We start from the raw sequence: 23,978 nt of genomic DNA on the forward strand, positions 1-23,978 counted from the left end.
GTCCAGTCCATAGTGGATCTAACATAATAGTGAGAGAGTCCAGTCCATAGTGGATCTGACATAATAGTGTGAGAGTCCAGTCCATAGTGGATCTAACATAATAGTGAGAGTCCAGTCCATAGTGGATCTAACATAATAGTGTGAGAGTCCAGTCCATAGTGGATCTAACATAATAGTGTGAGAGTCCAGTCCATAGTGGATCTAACATAATAGTGAGAGAGTCCAGTCCATAGTGGATCTAACATAATAGTGTGAGAGTCCAGTCCATAGTGGATCTAACATAATAGTGAGAGAGTCCAGTCCATAGTGGATCTAACATAATAGTGAGAGTCCAGTCCATAGTGGATCTAACATAATAGTGAGAGTCCAGTCCATAGTGGATCTAACATAATAGTGTGAGAGTCCAGTCCATAGTGGATCTAACATAATAGTGTGAGAGTCCAGTCCATAGTGGATCTAACATAATAGTGAGAGAGTCCAGTCCATAGTGGATCTAACATAATAGTGTGAGAGTCCAGTCCATAGTGGATCTAACATAATAGTGAGAGAGTCCAGTCCATAGTGGATCTAACATAATAGTGAGAGTCCAGTCCATAGTGGATCTAACATAATAGTGAGAGAGTCCAGTCCATAGTGGATCTAACATAATAGTGAGAGAGTCCAGTCCATAGTGGATCTAACATAATAGTGAGAGTCCAGTCCATAGTGGATCTAACATAATAGTGAGAGAGTCCAGTCCATAGTGGATCTAACATAATAGTGTGAGAGTCCAGTCCATAGTGGATCTAACATAATAGTCAGAGAGTCCAGTCCATAGTGGATCTAACATAATAGTGAGAGTCCAGTCCATAGTGGATCTAACATAATAGTGTGAGAGTCCAGTCCATAGGGGATCTAACATAATAGTGAGAGAGTCCAGTCCATAGTTGATCTAACATAATAGTGAGAGAGTCCAGTCCATAGTTGATCTAACATAATAGTGAGAGTCCAGTCCATAGTGGATCTAACATAATAGTGTGAGAGTCCAGTCCATAGTGGATCTAACATAATAGTGAGAGAGTCCAGTCCATAGTTGATCTAACATAATAGTGAGAGTCCAGTCCATAGTGGATCTAACATAATAGTGTGAGAGTCCAGTCCATAGTGGATCTAACATAATAGTGAGAGAGTCCAGTCCATAGTGGATCTAACATAATAGTGTGAGAGTCCAGTCCATAGTGGATCTAACATAATAGTGAGAGTCCAGTCCATAGTGGATCTAACATAATAGTGTGAGAGTCCAGTCCATAGGGGATCTAACATAATAGTGAGAGAGTCCAGTCCATAGTTGATCTAACATAATAGTGAGAGAGTCCAGTCCATAGTTGATCTAACATAATAGTGAGAGTCCAGTCCATAGTGGATCTAACATAATAGTGTGAGAGTCCAGTCCATAGTGGATCTAACATAATAGTGAGAGAGTCCAGTCCATAGTTGATCTAACATAATAGTGAGAGTCCAGTCCATAGTGGATCTAACATAATAGTGTGAGAGTCCAGTCCATAGTGGATCTAACATAATAGTGAGAGAGTCCAGTCCATAGTGGATCTAACATAATAGTGTGAGAGTCCAGTCCATAGTGGATCTAACATAATAGTGAGAGTCCAGTCCATAGTGGATCTAACATAATAGTGTGAGAGTCCAGTCCATAGTGGATCTAACATAATAGTGAGAGTCCAGTCCATAGTGGATCTAACATAATAGTGTGAGAGTCCAGTCCATAGTGGATCTAACATAATAGTGAGAGTCCAGTCCATAGTGGATCTAACATAATAGTGTGAGAGTCCAGTCCATAGTGGATCTAACATAATAGTGAGAGTCCAGTCCATAGTGGATCTAACATAATAGTGAGAGTCCAGTCCATAGTGGATCTAACATAATAGTGAGAGTCCAGTCCATAGTGGATCTAACATAATAGTGAGAGTCTAGTCCATAGTGGATCTAACATAATAGTGAGAGTCTAGTCCATAGTGGATCTAACATAATAGTGAGAGTCTAGTCCATGGTTGAATGGAGATGACCTAATAATGTCTATTAAAAATGTATTCTTATTATAAAAATAAATACCGTATTTCCCAGACCATAGGGCGCCCCGGATTATAAGGCGCACTGCTGATGAATGGTCTATTTTTGATATTTTTTCATACAAAAGGCGCATTAAAGGAGTCATATTATTATTATTTTTTTCTAAATGTAAAAGCAGCATCTCCTCATCCGTGGCTCACTAGTGCAACAACAACGCCCGAAATGTGTCCCGTGAAAAAGCGTCCGACCGGAACTCTCTAATAACTAAAGTTCCTTGGGTGAATAATGTAAAATCACTACACCGGTATGTTTTAGTGCTTCCATGGTGAGTTTACTGACAGATATAAGTAAGAACTTTACACTACTTTGTATTAGAAATGGCAACATGAATGTCACATAACAAGAAGATAGAGGAAAAGAAGAAGATTATGTACTACGGTGTCGTTATCGACTACAAAGGCGGATGCGCGCAAATTTTCTGGACTTATGCAGATCCCAAATACAGATCAGCAGGTACCAGAAGGTAAGAAAAGTTGGTTTTGCATAATATTGCGAGACAAAACACCAGATAATATGTCTTACCTTATACACACAGCATAATAATACTCCTATGTTGAAGCACAGTACAATCCATCAAGTGGTGTGGCTTCATAGCTTACCAAAGTCAGACTAAAACATGTTGATAGATTGTTGAGCGCCGTGTGTAATGTTCTATATTTTCAATGGTCCATATAACATGTTGGTGTTGTTTACTTCAATCATATTGCAGTCTACACATATCTCTTATGTGTGACTGCCATCATATTGCAGTCTGCACGTATCTCTTATGTGTGACTGCCATCATATTGCAGTCTGCACGTATCTCTTATGTGTGACTGCCATCATATTGCAGTCTACACGTATCTCTTATGTGTGACTGCCATCATATTGCAGTCTACATGTATCTCTTATGTGTGACTGCCATCAGTTATGTCAACGCCCGCTTGTGTCCACACCAGTCAGCCAGTCCAAGTGGTGGAGACTTAAATGGGTTCAACAGCTGCTAAATGTGCTCACCAACAAGTTGTCAAAAATGCAGCGTTTACTCACCTTGAGGACCACACCCTGCAGGGGGTGAGCGGACATTCAGGTCTTCCTCCAGGAAAGCGGTGGTCTAAAACAGAACGTGGATTTGGTTTACTAAGAGCAGCAGCACCGTGCTCGTCCATTAAAACGTTGTGATTCGTAGTAAATACCACGAATAGTCTATATATCAATATGATTTGTCTCCTTAAGTAGGAAAAGAAGTCACAACTTCAGTCCATCCATCCATCTTCTTCCGCTTATCCGAGGTCGGGTCGCGGGGGCAGCAGCCTAAGCAGAGAAGCCCAGACTTCCCTCTCCCCAGCCACTTCGTCCAGCTCCTCCCGGGGGATCCCGAGGCGTTCCCAGGCCAGTCTTCCCAACGTGTCCTGGGTCTTCCCCGTGGCCTCCTACCGGTCGGACGTGCCCTAAACACCTTCCTAGGGAGGCGTTCGGGTGGCATCCTGACCAGATGCCCGAACCACCTCATCTGGCTCCTCTCCATGTGGAGGAGCAGCGGCTTTACTTTGAGCTCCCCCCGGATGACAGAGCTTCTCACCCTATCTCTAAGGGAGAGACCCGCCACCCGGCGGAGGAAACTCATTTGGGCCGCTTGTACCCGTGATCTTGTCCTTTCGGTCATAACCCAAAGCTCATGACCATAGGTGAGGATGGGAACGTAGATCGACCGGTAAATTGAGAGCTTTGCCTTCCGGCTCAGCTCCTTCTTCACCACAACGGATCGATACAGCGTCCGCATTACTGAAGACGCCGCACCGATCCGCCTGTCGATCTCACCATCCACTTTTCCCTCACTCGTGAACAAGACTCCTAGGTACTTGAACTCCTCCACTTGGGGCAGGGTCTCCTCCCCAACCCGGAGATGGCACTCCACCCTTTTCCGGGCGAGAACCATGGACTCGGACTTGGAGGTGCTGAGTCCCATCCCAGCCGCTTCACACTCGGCTGCGAACCGATCCAGTGAGAGCTGAAGATCCTGGCCAGATGAAGCCATCAGGACCACATCATCTGCAAAAAGGAGAGACCTAATCCTGCAGCCACCAAACCGGATCACCTCAACGCCCGGACTGTGTCTAGAAATTCTGTCCATAAAAGTTATGAACAGAATCGGTTCCCTGGCTTCTAGACTCTCCTGAAGGACAATACGGCGAAGACACAACACACTCCCTTCTTGTCTCTCATGGACACACATCTGTTGTTGTTGACTTTGGACTGACTGGTGGCTGCAAGAACACCAAGGTCACGGAACAGAGACGCTGCAGGCTTACACACACACATGCATCCAGGAAAAATATACGCCGCACACACATTCCCCACCCCCATCCCACGCCTTCGACACTTGAATCCCTTAGGGGTGATGGACGGCTGGGCAGCGTTTGAATAGCAGCAGCCTGCCTCCGTAGCCCCCATTCACTCCCCCTTGTTGCAAGTCTCCAGTTGTATGTTGTAATATGTATATGTGCTCTACTATGGAGTGTTTTCCTACTCCAGACTGGGCTCCTGAGCGGGCCAAGTCTGGGATTGTATTTTTTTACTCATCTTCCCCCAGCGTCTACCTTTTTCCCATCTTTTACGGAGCCCCTTGTGGCGACCTATCAGCGTTTGTGTTCTGTAACCCTGTACACTGTTTGTCTAATCTTGAACGGGTTTGTGCTGACAACAACATTTCGTTGGACTTGTGCAATGACAATAAGGAACCATCCATCCAAATCAGTTGAGAAATGTGAGATATGCAGAAGTTTGTAGCTTGCCCATTCATTTTCCAATGGGGAAACTGGCCCTAGTGTGTGAATGTGAGTGTGAATGTTGTCTGTCCATACGTGTTGGTTTTGCAATGAGGGGGCGACTTGTCCAGGGTGTACCCTGCCTTCCGCCCGTGTGTAACCTGGGATTGAACCTATGACTATGACTTGAATGGGCTTACCTGTCCTTGGCCATGCTGCAGCTGCAGAGTGTTGCCGCTGTTGTAACCTGAAGTTGGTCCAGACGACAAGCTCAGACTTGATCCGGTGCATAAGGTGCTGTTGCTGATCCTGGTCCGATGCCTGGGGTCCTCCTGCCAACACGCGCCAAGGTCACACTCATGCTGACGCCACATGATAGTGCAGAGGTGAGATGTACTGTACCTTCACCTCCGCAGATAAAGCCTGCTGCTGAAGCTTCCTCTTCTCCTCCTCCGTCCTCTCACGTAGTCGTTCCCGGGCCTTGGCGATCTCTGTCATGGCTTCCTCGCGGGCGCGACCGTAATCGCGAAGCAGCTGCTCTATGTCACTTCTTACTGGACCTTGTTTTGTCTGACACCCGGTGACCTCGGGCTTCATCTGCTGCACCTGGTTTTTGTCCTGAGGTGACAAGTGGTAATCTTTGCATGGGCTCAGACTTCGAGCTCGACAGTTCTCTTGAGATTGCTCTTCTTTCCTTTTCAGCAAACCCTCAACGCTTAAACTATGTCTGAGACCACCGCGTTGGCTGGACGTCGGATGCTCCAGCTCGTCCGTGGGCCTCGGCGACATCATCTTGAGGAGCGTGTCTGTCTCTCCACGGCCGTAATGCAGCTTGGCCTCGGCGAGCTCCACGGTCAGCGGAATGGCGTTGGCGCTGAGGTTGACGGAAGCCATCACCTGCTCTCTCTCCTTCCTCAGCCTCTCGATTTCCCTCGACCGTAAGTCAGACTGCATCGCCGAGTTAGAGGCATAACTAGAGCACCTTGATTGCTGTAGGGTGATGCCCGACCAGTTGGTGAACTTGTTGTGCATGGGAAGGTCCTCGGGCACTTGCTCCTGACAGACGGACACAGTTGTAAACGGTTTGGTGTTCAGCAGGATGTCGGTGCTGCACTCGCTCGCCGTGAGTGATGCCGCGTCATCGGTTTTGTCGATGATTGGAGAACGAGCACAGACACGGTCACAGGGCACAACTTCTGATCTCTGCCAGGTTGTATCGGGTTTGCTATGAGATTGTTTGATGGGAGCACTGACAGAGAGGTATTTCGGCGGAGAAAAAACAGATGTGACACAGTGCCGTTTGACCTGACAATGGGCGTTCCCTTTGTCTTCATGATTAATAGTCCTCTTCTCCAGTGACCAGCAAAGGTTTGGGGAGCATTCTTCAGAGTCTTTGAGGCTAATTTTCCTGATCATCTCCAGTGATTCCGACGTTTCTGAGCAAACGTCACAGTCTAGTTTTGGCTTTAATGAAACAGATGACGACCCGCAAGAAGATTTAGTAAAGCTATCCTCATATGAGGCGTGGTCCTTTTGACCATTCTTTCCTCTCTGCGTGACCTGCTGCTGAACCTCCACGGTGAGTATCGGGGATGATGCCCGATCTGTGAAGGCAACTGCTTTTTTTGATGTAGAGTTCTTTACAGTTGGGATTATGTGGCTTCCGTTTGGTCTGCACCTGTTTTCAGTATGATAGACTGGTGTCTCAGCAAGTGTGCATTTATTTGTGCTTCTAGAAGGAGCAGATCTTAGCAGCCTCCGACATCCAACAGTAGCGTTACCAGATTGCAAGACAGGCCTTTTAGGGTCTGTTGTAGTCAGCATATTGTCATCAGTCTCAGTTTTCACCACCTCAGCTCCTATCACTCTCAACGTCACGGTAAGCTCGTGACTTTTGGACCTCTGATGGCCTTCTGTGTGTATTTCGGTCTGTATCCCGACATCCATAACCGTTTCAGTGGCGCAATCTTTTTTGGAATGGTCTTCAGTCCAACTGTGGCTGATATTTGAGAGGGCTGCACTTCTTCGTAGATTCAACATGCGACCTGTTCTCATTCCCTGGACATCTCCCAGCAGGTCGGAGGTGCTGTGGATCAATTTCGAGAGGTGAACTGACATGCTTTCCATACTTGTCCACGTCGAGGACTCCTTTATTCCTTCTTTGGTTTTTGGTACATCTGTGTGGCTTCTTTTGTGACGCTCCTTTCTTTGTGGAGCTCGGTTAGTTTGAATAGGCGGTAGGACCAACCCGGTCTGAGTGGCTTGCTCATTGGTACTTCTTTGGCTTGACTCTGGGTCAGATGAGTAGGAAAACATTTTATCCACATGACAGGAGTTGGTAGCAAAACCTTTTGGTACATGGTCACTGGATGAGGTGGTGTAGACTGTTGGATGAGATGAACAAGGACAGGCTGCTGAGTGTAAGGTTTTGTTGGTTTGGTTTTTATAGTCCTCAATGCTGCTCAGCGTGCTGGAAAGCACCTTGCTGGTGGCATAGGTGCTCAAATGGGAAATGTAGGGAGAGTTCTGCCTGTTTAAGCCGTTATCAACGCTAGAGCACCTCGTTATGCGTTTTTCGGTACTGGTTAAAAGCGGGGATTTATAGGATAGGTCGGCGGCACTTCCGAAGGCGGGGTTCTTGCAGCACTGAGGGCGCTGCTCGCCATCTTGCCACTGACGAACGAAAGGGTTGATGTCACTTGATGCGAAATGCATGAGCGCATTATTCGTCGTTTTTTCTACATTTGTCCTTGGTGGCAATGCTTGTAGAGGTAACGAGAGTCTTTTTCGGAGTAATGCAGCATCTTTTATTGCCTCCATTTTACACTTCACCTTGGAATTATTTCCATTCGACTGCTTCTTCGGTCGAAGCTTAAGCTGCGTAGTGGTTTGGTCTTGGTCTTCATCTGATGACTTACAAGAGGAATCAGAGGACGAATGAGGCTGTATCTTGGACCGCCTCAACCTTTTGGACTTGCTGTTTTTAAGCATACCTGCTGGACAAAAATCTGTTGTTCTGATACTCTTTTCATCTTCTAACACGGCAAAGCTCTCTGGGGTGTGCGCTTCAGATCGCTTGGTCGACGCTTTGTCTTCACATTTAGACATGCAAGGAGCTTTGCTGTCTTCATGCATGCACTGTGAGAATCCTTGACATTTGTTACTGTAATTCATGTTGACCACGGAAGTCGCAGCTTTACTATTTGAGTGCACGACATAGGCTTCAATCCCCGTGGGAGTGGTTTCTCTGTGATGCTTGTGTGGTGTGAAATGGAATCCATCAGAAGCTAATTTCGAGGTCCCGGAATCCAAAGTCCCAGAGCAGCCTACTCCTCTGGAACAATCAATCACCTCAACAAAAAGCTCATTTGTTATATTTTGTTGACTTGTGTAATCGTTCTGCACGTCATTTCTTGTTGTTCGGTAGATGCAGCTGCTGGAGATGTCATGGTCAGTTGGGTTTTTATCAGAATTGGTTGATGTAGAGTCAAAAGTTGTCTTTGCATGATCCACCAGCAGAAGTATGTTGTTGACCACACCTTTCGCTTGATGGCTTCTGTCATCTCGCAGTTGGTTTTGTGATATCCCGGCTGCCAGGCTCTGACTACAGTAGCTTCTGTTGTTGCTAGTCAACGACAGATTCGAGTGTTCTTTTACCACTTCTGAGATTCTCAGGTCAATGGCGCTGCAAATGGCTTCAGCCTGACAAACATGTTTCCTTCTGGTGTAGTCGATTCGAGAACCCGCCTTTTGCTCTACTGCAAAATCCAATTCCTCATCTCTTCTCATAGAAGAGGTGTTCTGAGAGTGAAGCCCACAGTCCTCACACGACTTAGGCACGTCATTAGAATCCGGCGATATAATTCCATCTGCTGCCACATTATGTTTTTCTTTGCAGTTACAAGAGTTACTGTTGTTATTATCAGACCAGGTGTTTCCCTGGTTGCTAATTAGAGAAGGGCTTCTTTTTGGAATTTTTAGGCTACCTGGGAAAGCCTCCTGCTCATCCTTGTTCCTCTTCCTGGAAGATGATTCCAACTGAGGTGAATGGTTGGCCCTGTCATCTTTGGTTTCTGTGTCTTTCAGTGATCCAATTCCTGTTCCACATGCAGTCTTCCCCGAATCAGACCGCAATGGTTCTGCTGCACAGTTTAAATTGCATTCAGGCGATGCTGTGAGGTACGCATACACTTTGCTTTGCTCAGTAGGGTTTGCTAAACGATGCAATTCACCAGCAGCGGGCATGTCAGCGTCACAACAGGGCATTGGACCGCAATCTTTGAACTTAGTATCCAATATGGCGGAAGATGGCCATTTGTCTGACTGTTCTTTCTCTGATATCAAACGTTCTCCTGACGTCTCATGCAGTTTTAAACCTCCAGTGCTAGTAGATTCTGAACCACAATCAACAGATGAGCACATAGCATCAGAAAGGCTCACTCTGGAGCGGCCAATGTTTTTTTCTCCCTGACGTGGATATGTTAAATCTTTGCAGATTCTGGTACTATCCACTGAAACAGAAGCGAACTGAGCATCCGTAAGCGGCGGCAGGTTTTCAGACCCCTCGTTACCGTCAATCAACGATTGAACGACCCCTTTCTCTCCCAAATGTTGAAATGAAGTGTTTTTTGTTGTGTTTTTAGAGGAGCCTTGCTGGTTCCAGTCCATCTCTGTAGTAATAAGCTTTGGTTTTTGAGAACTGCCGCACTGTTTCACGCAGGAGTGTGGCGGATCAGTCACCAATGAGTATGTCGGAACCACTTTTTGGCAGAAGCTCTTCCTTCCAAAGTTTTTATTCTGTCGGCAATCCGCAACCAAAGAGTCTTTGGACATCTCGCTGGCTTCACTCTCAGGCTCGCTCTCTTCACGTTTCAACTGCTCCGCGAGAGCCATTGCATAGGCCGATGATAAAGAATCGAGAGAGAAAAGACTCTCAGGATCTGACGCTTCTCCCTCAGCTTCCGATGTGCCTTCCTCACATCTGACCAATCCCTGATGTCTCTCGACCCAATTGCTGGTCTGGATGGTCTCAGTGCTGTTCCACCGCCGCTGCCCAACACCTTCGATCAGACTCTCGTGTTCAAGCTCCCCGCACGAGACCGCTGCTTTAATGCTACTTGTGCTCATCATGCTACTATCTTCATGGCTTGTATCTCTCGAATGCCTCCAGTGAAAACAATGTCTCTCAGCTTTGGGCTCTCCACCTGGCGGCGGTTCTCCGGACATTTTGGACATAGCAGGTTTAACCTCTGGCGCCACAAAATTAGTCAGTCCTTCTCTGTTGTCCCATGACTGGGATCGGTCTAAACAATTTTGAATGTTTGTTTTGGATCCTACGTTTTCTTTGCCAAGAGGCTGCATTGGAGGTCGAAGTGGCATCTTTGGTGTCGCGGGTACGCCTGATCTGTTTTTAAAAGACAAGTCTCTTTGCGGTAACAGTGGTTTACGTAGCGGATCAGGTGTCTCCTCCTTACTTGGTAGTACTACATTTTCAGAAGATCTCCCTTTTCCTTGGTGTAGTCTTGAGGGGAGAGCCCCAGAACAACTCTGGGTCCTTTCCCAATTGAGGCACTCGTCCGAAACCCACTTCCTGCTGCTTAAGCATTGAAAAGAAGTGTTCGAAGTCAGCTCTGTGGATTTATTCCTTTTGAGAAAATGTCTGTTGAAGAGAGAAATTGGTATCAGTAACATTCAATAACTTATAGCGTGTCATAGGGGTGTAACTTGTGGGAAGCAGATCAGAATCATATCCATATTTAAGTGTTACTTCTTTCTAAACTCCTATAGTCATATAAAGAATAGCTAGTATTCTTCCTTCTTTTGAGTCTCATAGTAAGGTGTTGGCCTTCTAGATTGGAATGTGTCAGAGTAGAGATAACTCGGAGTAGTCTAAACAAAGGGAGTGGGGGCGAGGGACAGAGGGAAGATCACGGGACTTCCGGGGGTTGGAGGGGAGACCGAGCTAGACCGGGCTGGGGAACGCTGGTGTGCTGGATTGGTCTCACGTTTGTCCTCTAAGCTTGGAGAATAAACCACAAAATACGAATTACTGCCTGTTGATTGAATATAAACATCAGCTTATGTGCCATAAAAAGAATCTGGGAGAGACTAGCAATTTGAATTCCCCATTGGAGGAATGCTGGTCAACGCAACAAACTATACGTGTATTTGTATTGAACCGTTTCGGTACGGGGGGGTTTGGTTCGGTTCGGAGGTGTACCGAACGAGTTTCCACACGAACATATAAAGTAGCCGCCTAAGCTAAAGTCTTAACAAGCTGCTCCGCTTCCTTCTGCCTGTCTCTGTCAGTCCTCTACACAGCACCCAGCATTGTCCCACCCACACAACCATCTGATTGGTTACAAACAGAGCGGTAACAGCCAATCAGCAGTGCGTATTCAGAGCGCATGTAGTCAGTGCTTAGCGTTTAGACAGAAAGACAGCAACTTTATTATTGTCCATTCTTAACATGTACAAGACACATAAGAACTGTAATTTTATTTTCGCCACAGTCCCACTAAGAGCAGACATACGTTACAGGGGGACAAGACGGGACCGCCAACGGATCAGCCACTTACAGCGCTCCTTAAAAAGGTGGGAAAAAGGTGACATTGGGAAAGGGGGAAGACTAAAAAAAATATCAGTCTAAGGCTGGACCCTCAGGAGGGGTCCAGACTGAGTCAGAGGAAAAAACCTCACATAGCATGGCACACAAACATGGTACATGTAATCACAACAACTTGCAACAGAGGGGGAGGGGGGTTGGGGCCCTGGAGGCCGGCTGCCGCTATAAAGCGCTACTCAGCCCCCAGAACCCCGGAGGAATTAAGCAGTGGTGAAGGCGTTGATTTGGGGAGGGGCGTGTGCGTGCATGTATGCCCAATTAACTTGGGTGAGATGTTGAAATTTTTTGTGGACTGGGGCCGATCTCAAAAGTTCGACACCAGGTGCTTGTTGAAAAAAAGGAAGGTCAAAAGCGTCCATCTTTGAGGAGCAGGTAAGCATCAGGCCGCGGACTCTCGCCAAAAGATGATAAACACCTCCCAGTCAACTACTAGTAACATCACTATGAGCCCGTTGACCTTCTAGAAACATAAACGGCAGCTCAGCTCGCTCGCAGTCCTGGCTTGAGGTGAAGGCTAATTCGCTTTTAGCGTAACGTTAGCTCATTTTGCGGTGTGTGTGTGTGTGTGTTACGGACAGCAAAGCCCTGTCTGTCTGTTATTTCACTTGACCTTTTTCTGTGTTGATTGAGCTGTGTTGAAGCAGCAAAAAAGGACATTAAGTTAAATGAAGAGTTTCTCTCTCTGATAGTTGATATAATAATGTAAGTGCATCATTAAGCCTACATGAACTCCATGGTGTTCAGGGATGAATAGTCTCTCCTATTGCTATTGTACTATTTTTTCAGCTATAGTTACATGAATCATTAGCAATGTAGCAGCCTAGTTTTGAATGGCAAATGTTTGTGTACCGTTACACCCCTAGCGTGTCATGTTTATTAAGCCGCTGTGCTTACCTGAATATCGGGGTGTGCTGTGGGTAGAGTCGAGACACAAGGTCCGCTGAGAAGGAATATCTCCGGGTAACAAGTTCTTTGGGCTGCACAGGGGGGCACTCAGGGGTGTCTAATCCAGGTGGCAAGGCCTTTTCCAGACGCTGCAATTCCCGCTTGGCTTCCAACAGATGGCGCTTGCGGGCGATTCGCTCCAGCTGGAACTGCAGCTTTTTCCGGCGGAGGCGGCTCTCGGCGCGGCGCAGCGCGTGATGCTTCAGTAACTCCTCATGGACGGCTTTCTTCCTGGCCCCGACAATTAGGGACGGACAAGCCGAAGTCTGGTCGTCGGACGTAAGCCGCGTCAGCTGCTCCAGAAGAGGGTCAGTTTGAACCCCAAACTCCTGGGTGACTTTCTGCTCCACTTCTAAGCAGTGACACTTCTCCTGCAGGATCCACTGGTGGACTTCAGAGGGACAACAAAAACTCAGGACTTGCAGGAGACAATTTAACGACGACAACTGGTCAATCTTACTCTCGCTGTGCTGCTGCCGGATGTGAGCCTGATCCCTCTCCAGCTCCCTTTCAGCCCGCCTCTGCTCAGAACTAATCTCCTGGCGCAGACCCTCCACGTAGCGCTGCTGCTGGTCTACATGCAGCCAGGCAGAGGACTCCTGGCCTGGCTGCCCTTGGACCTTTACTTGAGCTTCCTCTCTGCTGTTAAAAGGAGAAGGAACTCAAACTCACTGATGCTGGAACTTGTTAAGTCACTCACTTTGAAGTCAGTAGTCACCTTAGGTCAGGAGTCTGAGGGACAAATTCAACGTCGGTGCGGGTCATGCCACCTTCACTCGCCTGAGAACAGAGACGTCAGGCAAATTTATAAACCAACATTCAGTATCCGGAAAAGCCTTAGACTGCACAGTTCGATCCGCACGTACCCGCCTGCGCTCCCGGAGGGCGGCCGCCTCTGCCGGGTGGTTGAAGCGAAATTTATGAACCCCTCCCAAAGTGATGACCGATCCTAGAGACAGACTTAGATTAGTCGTTTGGACCTTTAGTACAAACCCCCAAAGTAGTGAAGTTGTCACGTTGTGTAAATGGTCAATAAAAAGAGAATACAACAAATCAACTTATATTCAATTGAATAGACTGCAAAGACAAGATATTTCATGTTCACACTGGAAAACTTTATTTTTTTGCAAATATTAGCTCATTTGGAATTTGATGCCTGCGACGTGTTTCAAAAAAGCTGGCACAAGTGGCAAAAAAGAGTGAGAAAGTTGAGGGAATGCTCATCAAAGACTTATTTGGAACATCTCACAGGTGAACGGGCTAATTGGGAACAGGTGGGCGCCATGATTGGGTATAAAAGCAGCTTCCATGAAACAAGGACGGGGCGAGGGTCACCACTTGTTAACAAATACCTGAGCAAATTGTTGAAGAACAACATTTCTCAACAAGGAATTTAGGGATTTCACCATCGACGCTCCGTAATATCATCAAAAGGTTCAGAGAATCTGGAGAAATCACTGCACGTAAGCCATGATATTACACACCTTCAATCCCTCAGGAAGTACTGCATCAAAAAGCCACATCAGTGTGTAAAGGATATCACCACATGGGCTCAGGAACACTTCAGAAAAACCACTGTCAGTAACTACAGTTGGTCGCTACATCTGTAAGTGCAACTTAAAACTCTACTATGCAAAGCCAAATAAGCCAATAAGTGTTCAACTTCAGCCTAAACCCTTTCGGTCTGCAACATTTTCATTTTCAATTTAAGAATGTACAACTGTTTGTTTATTTTGTTGACGATTGACCGAAGAATAATAAACTTGAAAAAATTTATCAACAACACCCGGAAACGCCGCCGGCTTCGCTGGGCCCGAGCTCATCTAAGATGGACTGATGCAAAGTGGGAAAGTGTTCTGTGGTCTGACGAGTCCACGTTTCAAATTGTTTTTGGAAACTGTGGACGTCAAAAGAGGAAAAGAACCATCCGGACTGTTCTCGGGTGAAAGTGTAAAAGGCAGCATGTGTGATGGTATGGGGGTGTATTAGTGGCCAAGACATGGGTAACTTACACATCTGTGAAGGCACCATTAATGCTGAAAGGTACATACAGCTTTTGGAGCAACGTTATCATGGACGCCCCTGCTTATTTCAGCAAGACAATGCCAAGTGTGGCTTCGTACTAAAAGACTGCGGGTACTAGACTGGCCTGCCTGTAGTCCAGACATTGAAAATATGAAGGCTAAAATATGAGAAGGGAGACTGTTGAACAACTTAAGCTGTACATCAAGCAAGAATGGGAAAGAATTCCACTTCCAAAATGTGTCTCCTCACTTCCCAAACCTTTACTGAGTGTTGTTAAAAGGAAAGGCCATGTAACACAGTGGTAAAAATGCCTTTTTTGCAATGTGTTGCTGCCATTCAATTCCAAGTTCATGATTATTTGCAAAAAATAACAAAGTTTCTGAGTGTGAACATGAAATATCTTGTCTTTGCAGTCTATTCAATTGAATATAAGTTGATTTGTTGTATTCTCTTTTTATTTACCTTTTACACAACGTGACAACTTCACTGCTTTTGTAGACCACCACATGCAAAACAGCAGAAACTAGGAAGTGCCTACTATCACATGCGAAGGCTGACCTTGTGCCAGCCTGCAGGGCTCGGTGACTTCCCTGTCGTTAATAAGGCAAACGCAGCCTGGCAGCGGTCTGAGGGTGACCACACCTCCGTCATTCTCCACCTCACAGCTAGCGCCGCCATGAAGAACTGGAAGCAGATTTCAAAAGTGTTAATTATAGGGATGGGTATGGGTCATACTTACAGCCATACAGTACCACTTCCTGGTACTGATGCTGTTCAGTTTGACATATCCAGTGTAATTTAGCATCTAGCTGCAGCATTTTGAAAAGTGGAGTCTGACTCTTTTGAGTACTTTATCAGACATGCTTGCTTGGCTGGCACGGAGCATTGTAACATTGCACAGAGGCAGTCTGCTAGGAACACGCCTGTTTGCCCACCAAGTGCTTGTACCGGTGCCAAGTCTGCAGCCAGACGTGAGGTCACGTGCAACACAAGTCATTTGGACTTTATAGCTCATAATTATGACTTTAATTTTGATTTTTAATCTCATAATTTTGATTTTCATAATTTTATTTGATACATTGGGGTATTTTTAGCGCAGTAAACGGGCTTCCATAAATAATTATGGCTTTCCTATCTCATAATTTTTATTTAATCATTTTCGATTTTTCATGTCATAATTTGAATTTTTTATCTCATTATTTACACTATTTTCACATTTTGACTTATTATCTCATAATTAAGACTTTATCTCATCATTTTGATTTTCATAATTATGATTTTTGATACATTGGGGTATTTTTAGTGGAGTAAACGGGCTTCCATAAATAATCATGGCTTTCCTATCTCATAATTTTTATTTAATAATTTTCGACTTTTCATCTCATTATTTCGATTTTTAATCTCATAATTTGAATTTTTTATTTTATTATTTAAACTATTTTCACATTTTGACTTATCTCATAAGACTTTATCTCATATATTTGATTTTAAATCTCATAATTATGACTTTTAGCTCATAATTTAGATTTTTTATTTCATAATTTTAGACTTTTCATCTCATTATTTCAACTTTTTATCTCATAATTCTGATTTTTTATTTCATAATTTTCAATTTTTTATCTCATAATCTCGTAATTGGATTTTTTTATCTCATTATTTACACTATTTTCACATTTTGACTTATTATCTCATAATTAAGACTTTATCTGATAATTTTGATTTTTGATACATTGGGGTATTTTTAGTGGAGTAAACGGGCTCCCATAAATAATTATGGCTTTCCTATCTCATAATTTTTATTTAATAATTTTCGACTTTTCATCTCATTATTTCGATTTTTAATCTCATAATTAGAATTTTTTATTTCATTATTTAAACTATTTTCACATTTTGACTTATCTCATAAGACTTTATCTCATATATTTGATTTTAAATCTCATAATTATGACTTTTAGCTCATAATTTAGATTTTTTATTTCATAATTTTAGACTTTTCATCTCATTATTTCAACTTTTTATCTCATAATTCTGATTTTTTATTTCATAATTTTCAATTTTTTATCTCATAATCTCGTAATTGGATTTTTTTATCTCATTATTTACACTATTTTCACATTTTGACTTATTATCTCATAATTAAGACTTTATCTCATAATTTTGATTTTTGATACATTGGGGTATTTTTAGTGGAGTAAACGGGCTCCCATAAATAATTATGGCTTTCCTATCTCATAATTTTTATTTAATAATTTTCGACTTTTCATCTCATTATTTCGATTTTTAATCTCATAATTTGAATTTTTTATCTCATTATTTAAACTATTTTCACATTTTGATTTATTATCTCATAATTTTGATTATTAATCTCATAATTTTGATTTTTTATTTCATAATTTTCAACTTTTCATCTCATTATTTCAATTTTTAATCTCATAATTCTGATTTTTTTATTTCATAATTTTCAACTATTTATCTCATAATTTCAAATTTTAATCTCATAATTTGAAGTTTTTATCTCATTATTTAAACTATTTTCACATTTTGATTTATCTCATAATTAAGACTTTATCTCATAATTTTGATTTTTAATCTCATAATTATGACTTTTTAGCCCATAATTTCGATTTTTTTAATCTCATAATTTCGATTTTCATAATGATGATTTTCAATACATTGGGGTATTTTTAGTGGAGTAAACAGGCTTCCATAAATAATTATGGCTTTCCTATCCCATAATTTTGACTTTTTATGTCATAATTTCGACATTTTATCTTGTAATTTCGATTTATTATCTCATAATTATGACTTTTTATCTCATTATTTAAACTTTTTTCCATATTTCGACCTATTATCTCAGAATTAAGACTTTAACTCATAATTTGGATTTTTCATCTCATTAATTAAATTTTTAATCTCATAATTTCGATTTTTAATCTCATAATTTCGATTTTCATAATTATGATTTTGGATACATTGGGGTATTTTTAGTGGAGTAAACGGTCTTCCATAAATAATTATGGCTTTCCTATCTCATAATTTTTATTTAATAATTTTCGACTTTTCATCTCATTATTTCGATTTTTAATCTCATAATTTGAATTTTTTATTTCATTATTTAAACTATTTTCACATTTTCACTTATCTCATAATTAAGACTTTATCTCATAATTTTGATTTTTTTATTTCATAATTTTCAATTTTTTATCTCATAATCTCGTAATTGGATTTTTTTATCTCATTATTTACACTATTTTCACATTTTGACTTATTATCTCATAATTAAGACTTTATCTCATAATTTTGATTTTTGATACATTGGGGTATTTTTAGTGGAGTAAACGGGCTCCCATAAATAATTATGGCTTTCCTATCTCATAATTTTTATTTAATAATTTTCGACTTTTCATCTCATTGTTTCGATTTTTAATCTCATAATTTGAATTTTTTGTCTCATTATTTAAACTATTTTCACATTTTGATTTATTATCTCATAATTTTGATTTTTAATCTCATAATTACGATTTTTAGCTCATAATTTTGATTTTTGATTTAATAATTTTTGACTTTTCATCTCATTATTTCAACTTTTTATCTCATAATTCTGATTTTTTATTTAATAATTTTTTACTTTTAATCTCATTATTTCTATTTTTAATCTCATAATTTGAATTTTTAATCTAATTATTTACACTATTTTCACATTTTGATTTATTATCTCATAATTAAGACTTTATCTCATAATTTTGACTTTTTGTCTTGTAGATAAGACTTTTTATCTAATAATTTCGGCTTATTATCGGTTTATTTTTTTATACTTTGTATCTTTTTTAGTGGAGTAAACGGGCTTCCATAAATAATTATGGCTTTCCTATCTCATAATTTTTCTTTAATCATTTTCGGTTTTTCATCTCATAATTTCGATTTTTAATCTCTAGGGACGGCGTGGCGAAGTTGATAGAGTTGCTGTGCCAGCAATCGGAGTGTTGCTGGTTACTGGGGTTCAATTCCCACCTTCTACCTTGCATGGCAGCTCCCTCCATCAGTGTGTGAATGTGTGTGTGAATGGGTGAATGTGGAAATAGTGTCAAAGCGCTTTGAGTACCTTGAAGGTAGAAAAGCGCTATACAAGTATAACCCATTTATCATTTATCATAATTTGAATTTTTTTATGTCATTATTTACACTATTTTAACACATCTCATAATTGTGACTTTTTAATCTCATAATTAAGACTTTTTGTCTTGTAGATAAGACTTTATCTAAAAATTTCGGCTTATTATCGGTTTATTTTTTTACACTTTGTATCTCTTTTAGTGGATTAAACGGGCTTCCATAAATAATTATGGCTTTCCTATCTCATCATTTTTATTTAATAATTTTCGACTTTTCATCTCATTATTTCGATTTTTAATCTCATAATTTGAATTTTTTATCTCATTATTTACAAAATTTTCACATTTTGACTTATTATCTCATAATTAAGACTTTATCTCATAATTTTCAACTTTTTATCTCATAATTTGAATTTTTATCTCATTATTTACACTATTTTCACATTTTGACTTATTATCTCATAATTAAGACTTTATCCCATAATTTTGACTTTTTAATCTCATAATTAAGACTTTTTGTCTTGTAGATAAGACTTTATCTAAAAATTTCGGCTTATTATCGGTTTATTTTTTTACACTTTGTATCTTTTTTAGTGGAGTAAACGGGCTTCCATAAATAATTATGGCTTTCCTATCTCATCATTTTTATTTAATAATTTTTGAATTTTTATCTCATTATTTCGATTTTTAATCTCATAATTTGAATTTTTTATCTAATTATTTAAACTAGTTTCACATTTTGACTTATCTCATAATTAAGACTTTATCTCATAATTTTGATTTTTAATCTCATAATTATGACTTTCTTATCTAATAATTTAAATTATCTTATTTCATCATTTCGATTTTTTATCTCATAATTCGGACTTTTTATTTCATAATTTTTTACTTTACATCTCATTATTTCAACTTTTTATCTCATAATTTGAATTTTTTTCTCTCATTTAAACTATTTTCACATTTTGACTTATCTCATAATTAAGACTTTATCTCATAATTTTGATTTTTAATCTCATAATTATGACTTTTAGCTCATAATTTTGACTTTTTATTTCATAATTTACACCTTTTCATCTCATTATTTCAACTTTTTATCTCATAATTTGAATTTTTTATCTCATTATTTACACTATTTTCACTTATCTCATAATTAAGACTTTATCTCATAATTTTGACTTTTAATCTCATAATTATGATTTAGCTCATAATTTTGACTTTTTATTTCATAATTTTCACCTTTTCATCTCATTATTTCAACTTTTTATCTCATAATTCTGACTTTTTATTTCATAATTTTCAACTTTTTATCTCATAATTTGAATTTTTATCTCATTATTTACACTATTTTCACATTTTGACTTATTATCTCATAATTAAGACTTTATCCCATAATTTTGACTTTTTAATCTCATAATTAAGACTTTTTGTCTTGTAGATAAGACTTTATCTAAAAATTTCGGCTTATTATCGGTTTATCTTTTTACACTTTGTATCTTTTTTAGTGGAGTAAACGGGCTTCCATAAATAATTATGGCTTTCCCATCTCATAATTTTTATTTAATAATTTTCGACTTTTCATCGCATTATTTCGATTTTTAATCTCATAATTAGAATTTTTTATCTCATTATTTAAACTATTTTCACATTTTGACTTATTATCTCATAATTAAGACTTTATCCCATAATTATGACTTTCTTATCTAATAATTTAAATTAACTTATTTCATCATTTCGATTTTTTATCTCATAATTCACTTTTTATTTCATAATTTTTTACTTTTCATCTCATTATTTCAACATTTTATCTCATAATTAGAATTTTTTTCTCTCATTTAAACTATTTTCACATTTTGACTTATTATCTCATAATTAAGACTTTATCTCATAATTTTGATTTTTAATCTCATAATTATGACTTTTAGCTCATAATTTTGACTTTTTATTTCATAATTTTCACCTTTTCATCTCATTATTTCAACTTTTTATCTCATAATTTGAATTTTTTATCTCATTATTTACACTATTTTCACATTTTGACTTATCTCATAATTAAGACTTTATCTCATAAATTTGACTTTTAATCTCATAATTATGACTTTTAGCTCATAATTTTGACTTTTTATTTAATAATTTTTGACTTTTCATCTCATTATTTCATCTTTTTATCTCATAATTCTGACTTTTTATTTCATAATTGTCAATTTTTTATCTCATAATTTCGATTTTTAATCTCATAATTTGAATTTCTTATCTAATTATTTACACTATTTTCACATTTTGACTTATTATCTCATAATTAAGACTTTATCCCATAATTTTGACTTTTTAATCTTATAATTATGACTTTTTGTCTTGTAGATAAGACTTTTTATCTAATAATTTCGGCTTATTTTTTTTATACTTTGTATCTTTTGTAGTGGCAGGAAACGGGCTTCCATAAATGTTGGAGTGCATTAGAAAGTGTAACAACCCTGTATGAGCACATGCTGGTATGAACAACTATATTGTACAACACAGAATAGAACTCATGATGTAATAGTGTAACTATATTGTACAACACAGAATAGAACTAATGATGTAATAGTGCAAAGAAGCAAACTGCTGGGTCAGCATTCATAAGGAATCAATAAAGTACTATCTATCTATCTATAGTGCCGATAGGTTGACTGCAAAAAATACCACAAGTGAAACATGCATAAAAACTGACCCGGCACTAAATTACAGAGCTGCAGTTATTAGCTTCTGTAGACCATGCACATATTTACAGTACTAAAATATCAAACAGTGATTATTTATGTAGTTTTGAGAGTTGTACCAATTTGTGGTTCTTTAAATTGTCCGTGAGGTCCAATGCGGGTCAGTCCTTCCTGCAACACAAATGTGAACAGAATTAAAGTGCATTCCAACTTTGTGATACAAAATAGTCCAATACTTTAAAGTTGCACTTTGCTCTTTCTTATCTTCACCGTTTATTGTGAGGTGTGACCTAAGTGGGGATTAAAGGACCACATGTGTTTACCCTCTTCGCATGCGGCAAACAGGCCATGAGGGCGCGCTTGCCAGTGTCACAATCAGCACGAAGGGGGAGGAGTGAGTTTGAAGGCAGAGCAGACAGAGAAGTCAGAAACGCACCTTTGCCTTCTCTACGGCTTTGCTAGCACAAAGAGACATCGGAGGGAGAAAGAAGAATCTAGTCCATGAAAGAGACCACTTGAGTTGGCGTCAAGTGGAAAAAGAAGCACCCGTGCAAAGAAAAGAAGCATCTATAGTTGCTCTGGATGAATTTTTTTGCCTTATTCCTGTGAGAATCCTGCATGCGCCTGGAGGATAAGTACAAAGCCCAAAAGCAGTGAAGTTGTCACGTTGTGTAAATGGTCAATAAAAAGAGAATACAATGTTGTTGTTTTTTGCTAGTAAGCATTAACTTACAATTGAATGGCAGCAACACATGGCAAAAAAGGCATTTTTACCAGTGTGTTACATGGCCTTTCCTTTTAACAACACTCAGTAAAGGTTTGGGAAGTGAGGAGACACATTTTGGAAGTGGAATTCTTCCCCATTCTTGCTTGATGTACAGCTTAAGTTGTTCAACAGTCTCCCTTCTCAGATTTTAGACGCCACACATTTTCAATGGGAGACTACAGGCAGGCCAGTCTAGTACCCGCACTCTTTTACTATGAAGCCACACTTGGCATCGTCTTGCTGAAATAAGCAGGGGCGTCCATAACATATGTTGCTCCAAAAGCTGTATGTACCTTTCAGCATTAATGGCGCCTTCACAGATGTGTAAGTTACCCATGTCTTGGCCACTAATACACCCCCATACCATCACACATGCTGCCTTCTACACTTTCACCCTAGAACAATCCGGATGGTTCTTTTCCTCTGACGTCCACGGTTTCCAAAAAACAATGTGAAACGTGGACTCGTCAGACCGCAGAACACTTTTCCCACTTTGCATCAGTCCATCTTAGATGAGCTCGGGCTCAGCGAAGCCGACGGCGTTTCCGGGTGTTGTTGATAAATGGCTTTCGCTTTGAATAGTGGAGTTTTAACTTGCACTTACAGATGTAGCGACCAACTGTAGTTACTGACAGTGGTTTTCTGAAGTGTTCCTGAGCCCATGTGGTGATATCCTTTACACACTGATGTGGATTTTTGATGCAGTACAGCCTGAGGGATGGAAGGTGTGTAATATCATGGCTTACCTGCAGTGATTTCTCCACATTCTCTGAACATTTTGATGATATTACGGAGCGTAGATGGTGAAATCCCTAAATTCCTTGTTGGGAAATGTTGTTGTTCAACAATTTGCTCAGGCATTTGTTGACAAAGTGGTAAACCCTCGCCCCCGTCCTTGTCTCATGGAAGCTGCTTTTATACCCAATCATGGCACCCACCTGTTCCCAATTAGCCCGTTCACCTGTGGGATGTTCCAAATAAGTCTTTGACGAGCATTCCTCAACTTTCTCAGTCTTTTTTGCCACTTGTGCCAGCTTTTGTCTTTGCAGTCCATTCAATTGAATATAAGTTGAAAAGGATTTGTTGTATTCTCTTTTTATTTAGCATTTACACAACGTGATAACTTCACCGCTTTTGGGGGTTTTGTAGTTAAGGAGTGGAAGTTGGTTTATGCAAGGCGAGCTGCAGTTTGCTCAAACAACCACCAGGTAGCATCTGTGAGCAGATAATACTGCATCATCTCTTTCTTTTCCCCGACTTATCAGGTGGTCAAATTGAGGAAACGCCATTTTTCCCGCATTCTTCACTCCCGCTTTAGGTGAGCGACGAGGCAAAAACTAATCCAGACCCACCGTACTGATCCCCCCCCCCCCTCCCCCCCCCCGGCCGCACCGTGAGGTGGTAGAAGACCACGCCGGTGCTGAGGACGTCTCCGTCCAAGGCCAGCAGGTGTGGCTGCAGCGAGTTGACGAGGACGCCTGCTGGACGGTCCGAGTGGACGCCGTACTGCTCCTTGTCCCCCCAACTCTCAGACCAGTCCTTGGTCAGCTGCTCCACCTGAGGAGGCAAATGAAGTCAAAACAATACAAATATCAACAAGAGATGAGCACTTTAAGTGTAATATTAATAACTACTATAATTCCTTTTGACTTTAGACCAGTGGTCCCCAACCTTTTTGTAGCTGGGGACCGGTCAACGCTTGAAAATCTGGGGCGTGATTTTTATTTTTTTTTTCCATAAAGAAATACAATCATGTGTGCTTACGGACTGTATACCTGCAGACTGTATTGATCTATATTGACATACACATACACAATATGTATATATTTTGTTTTTTATGTTGATTTAATTAAAAAAAAAAAAATATATATATATATATATATATATATATATATATATATATATATATATATATATATATATATATATATATATATA

General features: G+C 40.3%; 1 protein-coding gene across 1 annotated transcript in view; it reads right to left on the reverse strand.

Annotated features, from left to right (window-relative positions):
• The window catches only part of stard9 (StAR-related lipid transfer (START) domain containing 9), a 111,500-nt gene that overhangs the window by 10,719 nt on the left and 76,803 nt on the right, over positions 1–23,978 (reverse strand). Inside the window, exons 13-22 of the mRNA XM_062043309.1 lie at positions 23,433–23,597; positions 21,394–21,445; positions 15,025–15,150; positions 13,308–13,390; positions 13,160–13,221; positions 12,902–13,083; positions 12,391–12,832; positions 5,274–10,530; positions 5,072–5,203; positions 3,154–3,217 (exon numbers count right to left, since the gene is read on the reverse strand). Coding sequence (XP_061899293.1) covers positions 3,154–3,217; positions 5,072–5,203; positions 5,274–10,530; positions 12,391–12,832; positions 12,902–13,083; positions 13,160–13,221; positions 13,308–13,390; positions 15,025–15,150; positions 21,394–21,445; positions 23,433–23,597 — 6,565 coding nt within the window. The remainder of the gene's footprint in view (positions 1–3,153; positions 3,218–5,071; positions 5,204–5,273; positions 10,531–12,390; positions 12,833–12,901; positions 13,084–13,159; positions 13,222–13,307; positions 13,391–15,024; positions 15,151–21,393; positions 21,446–23,432; positions 23,598–23,978) is intronic.

The sequence above is a fragment of the Entelurus aequoreus genome, linkage group LG03 (genome assembly GCF_033978785.1).
Source record: "Entelurus aequoreus isolate RoL-2023_Sb linkage group LG03, RoL_Eaeq_v1.1, whole genome shotgun sequence".
NCBI classification, from domain to species: domain Eukaryota; kingdom Metazoa; phylum Chordata; class Actinopteri; order Syngnathiformes; family Syngnathidae; genus Entelurus; species Entelurus aequoreus.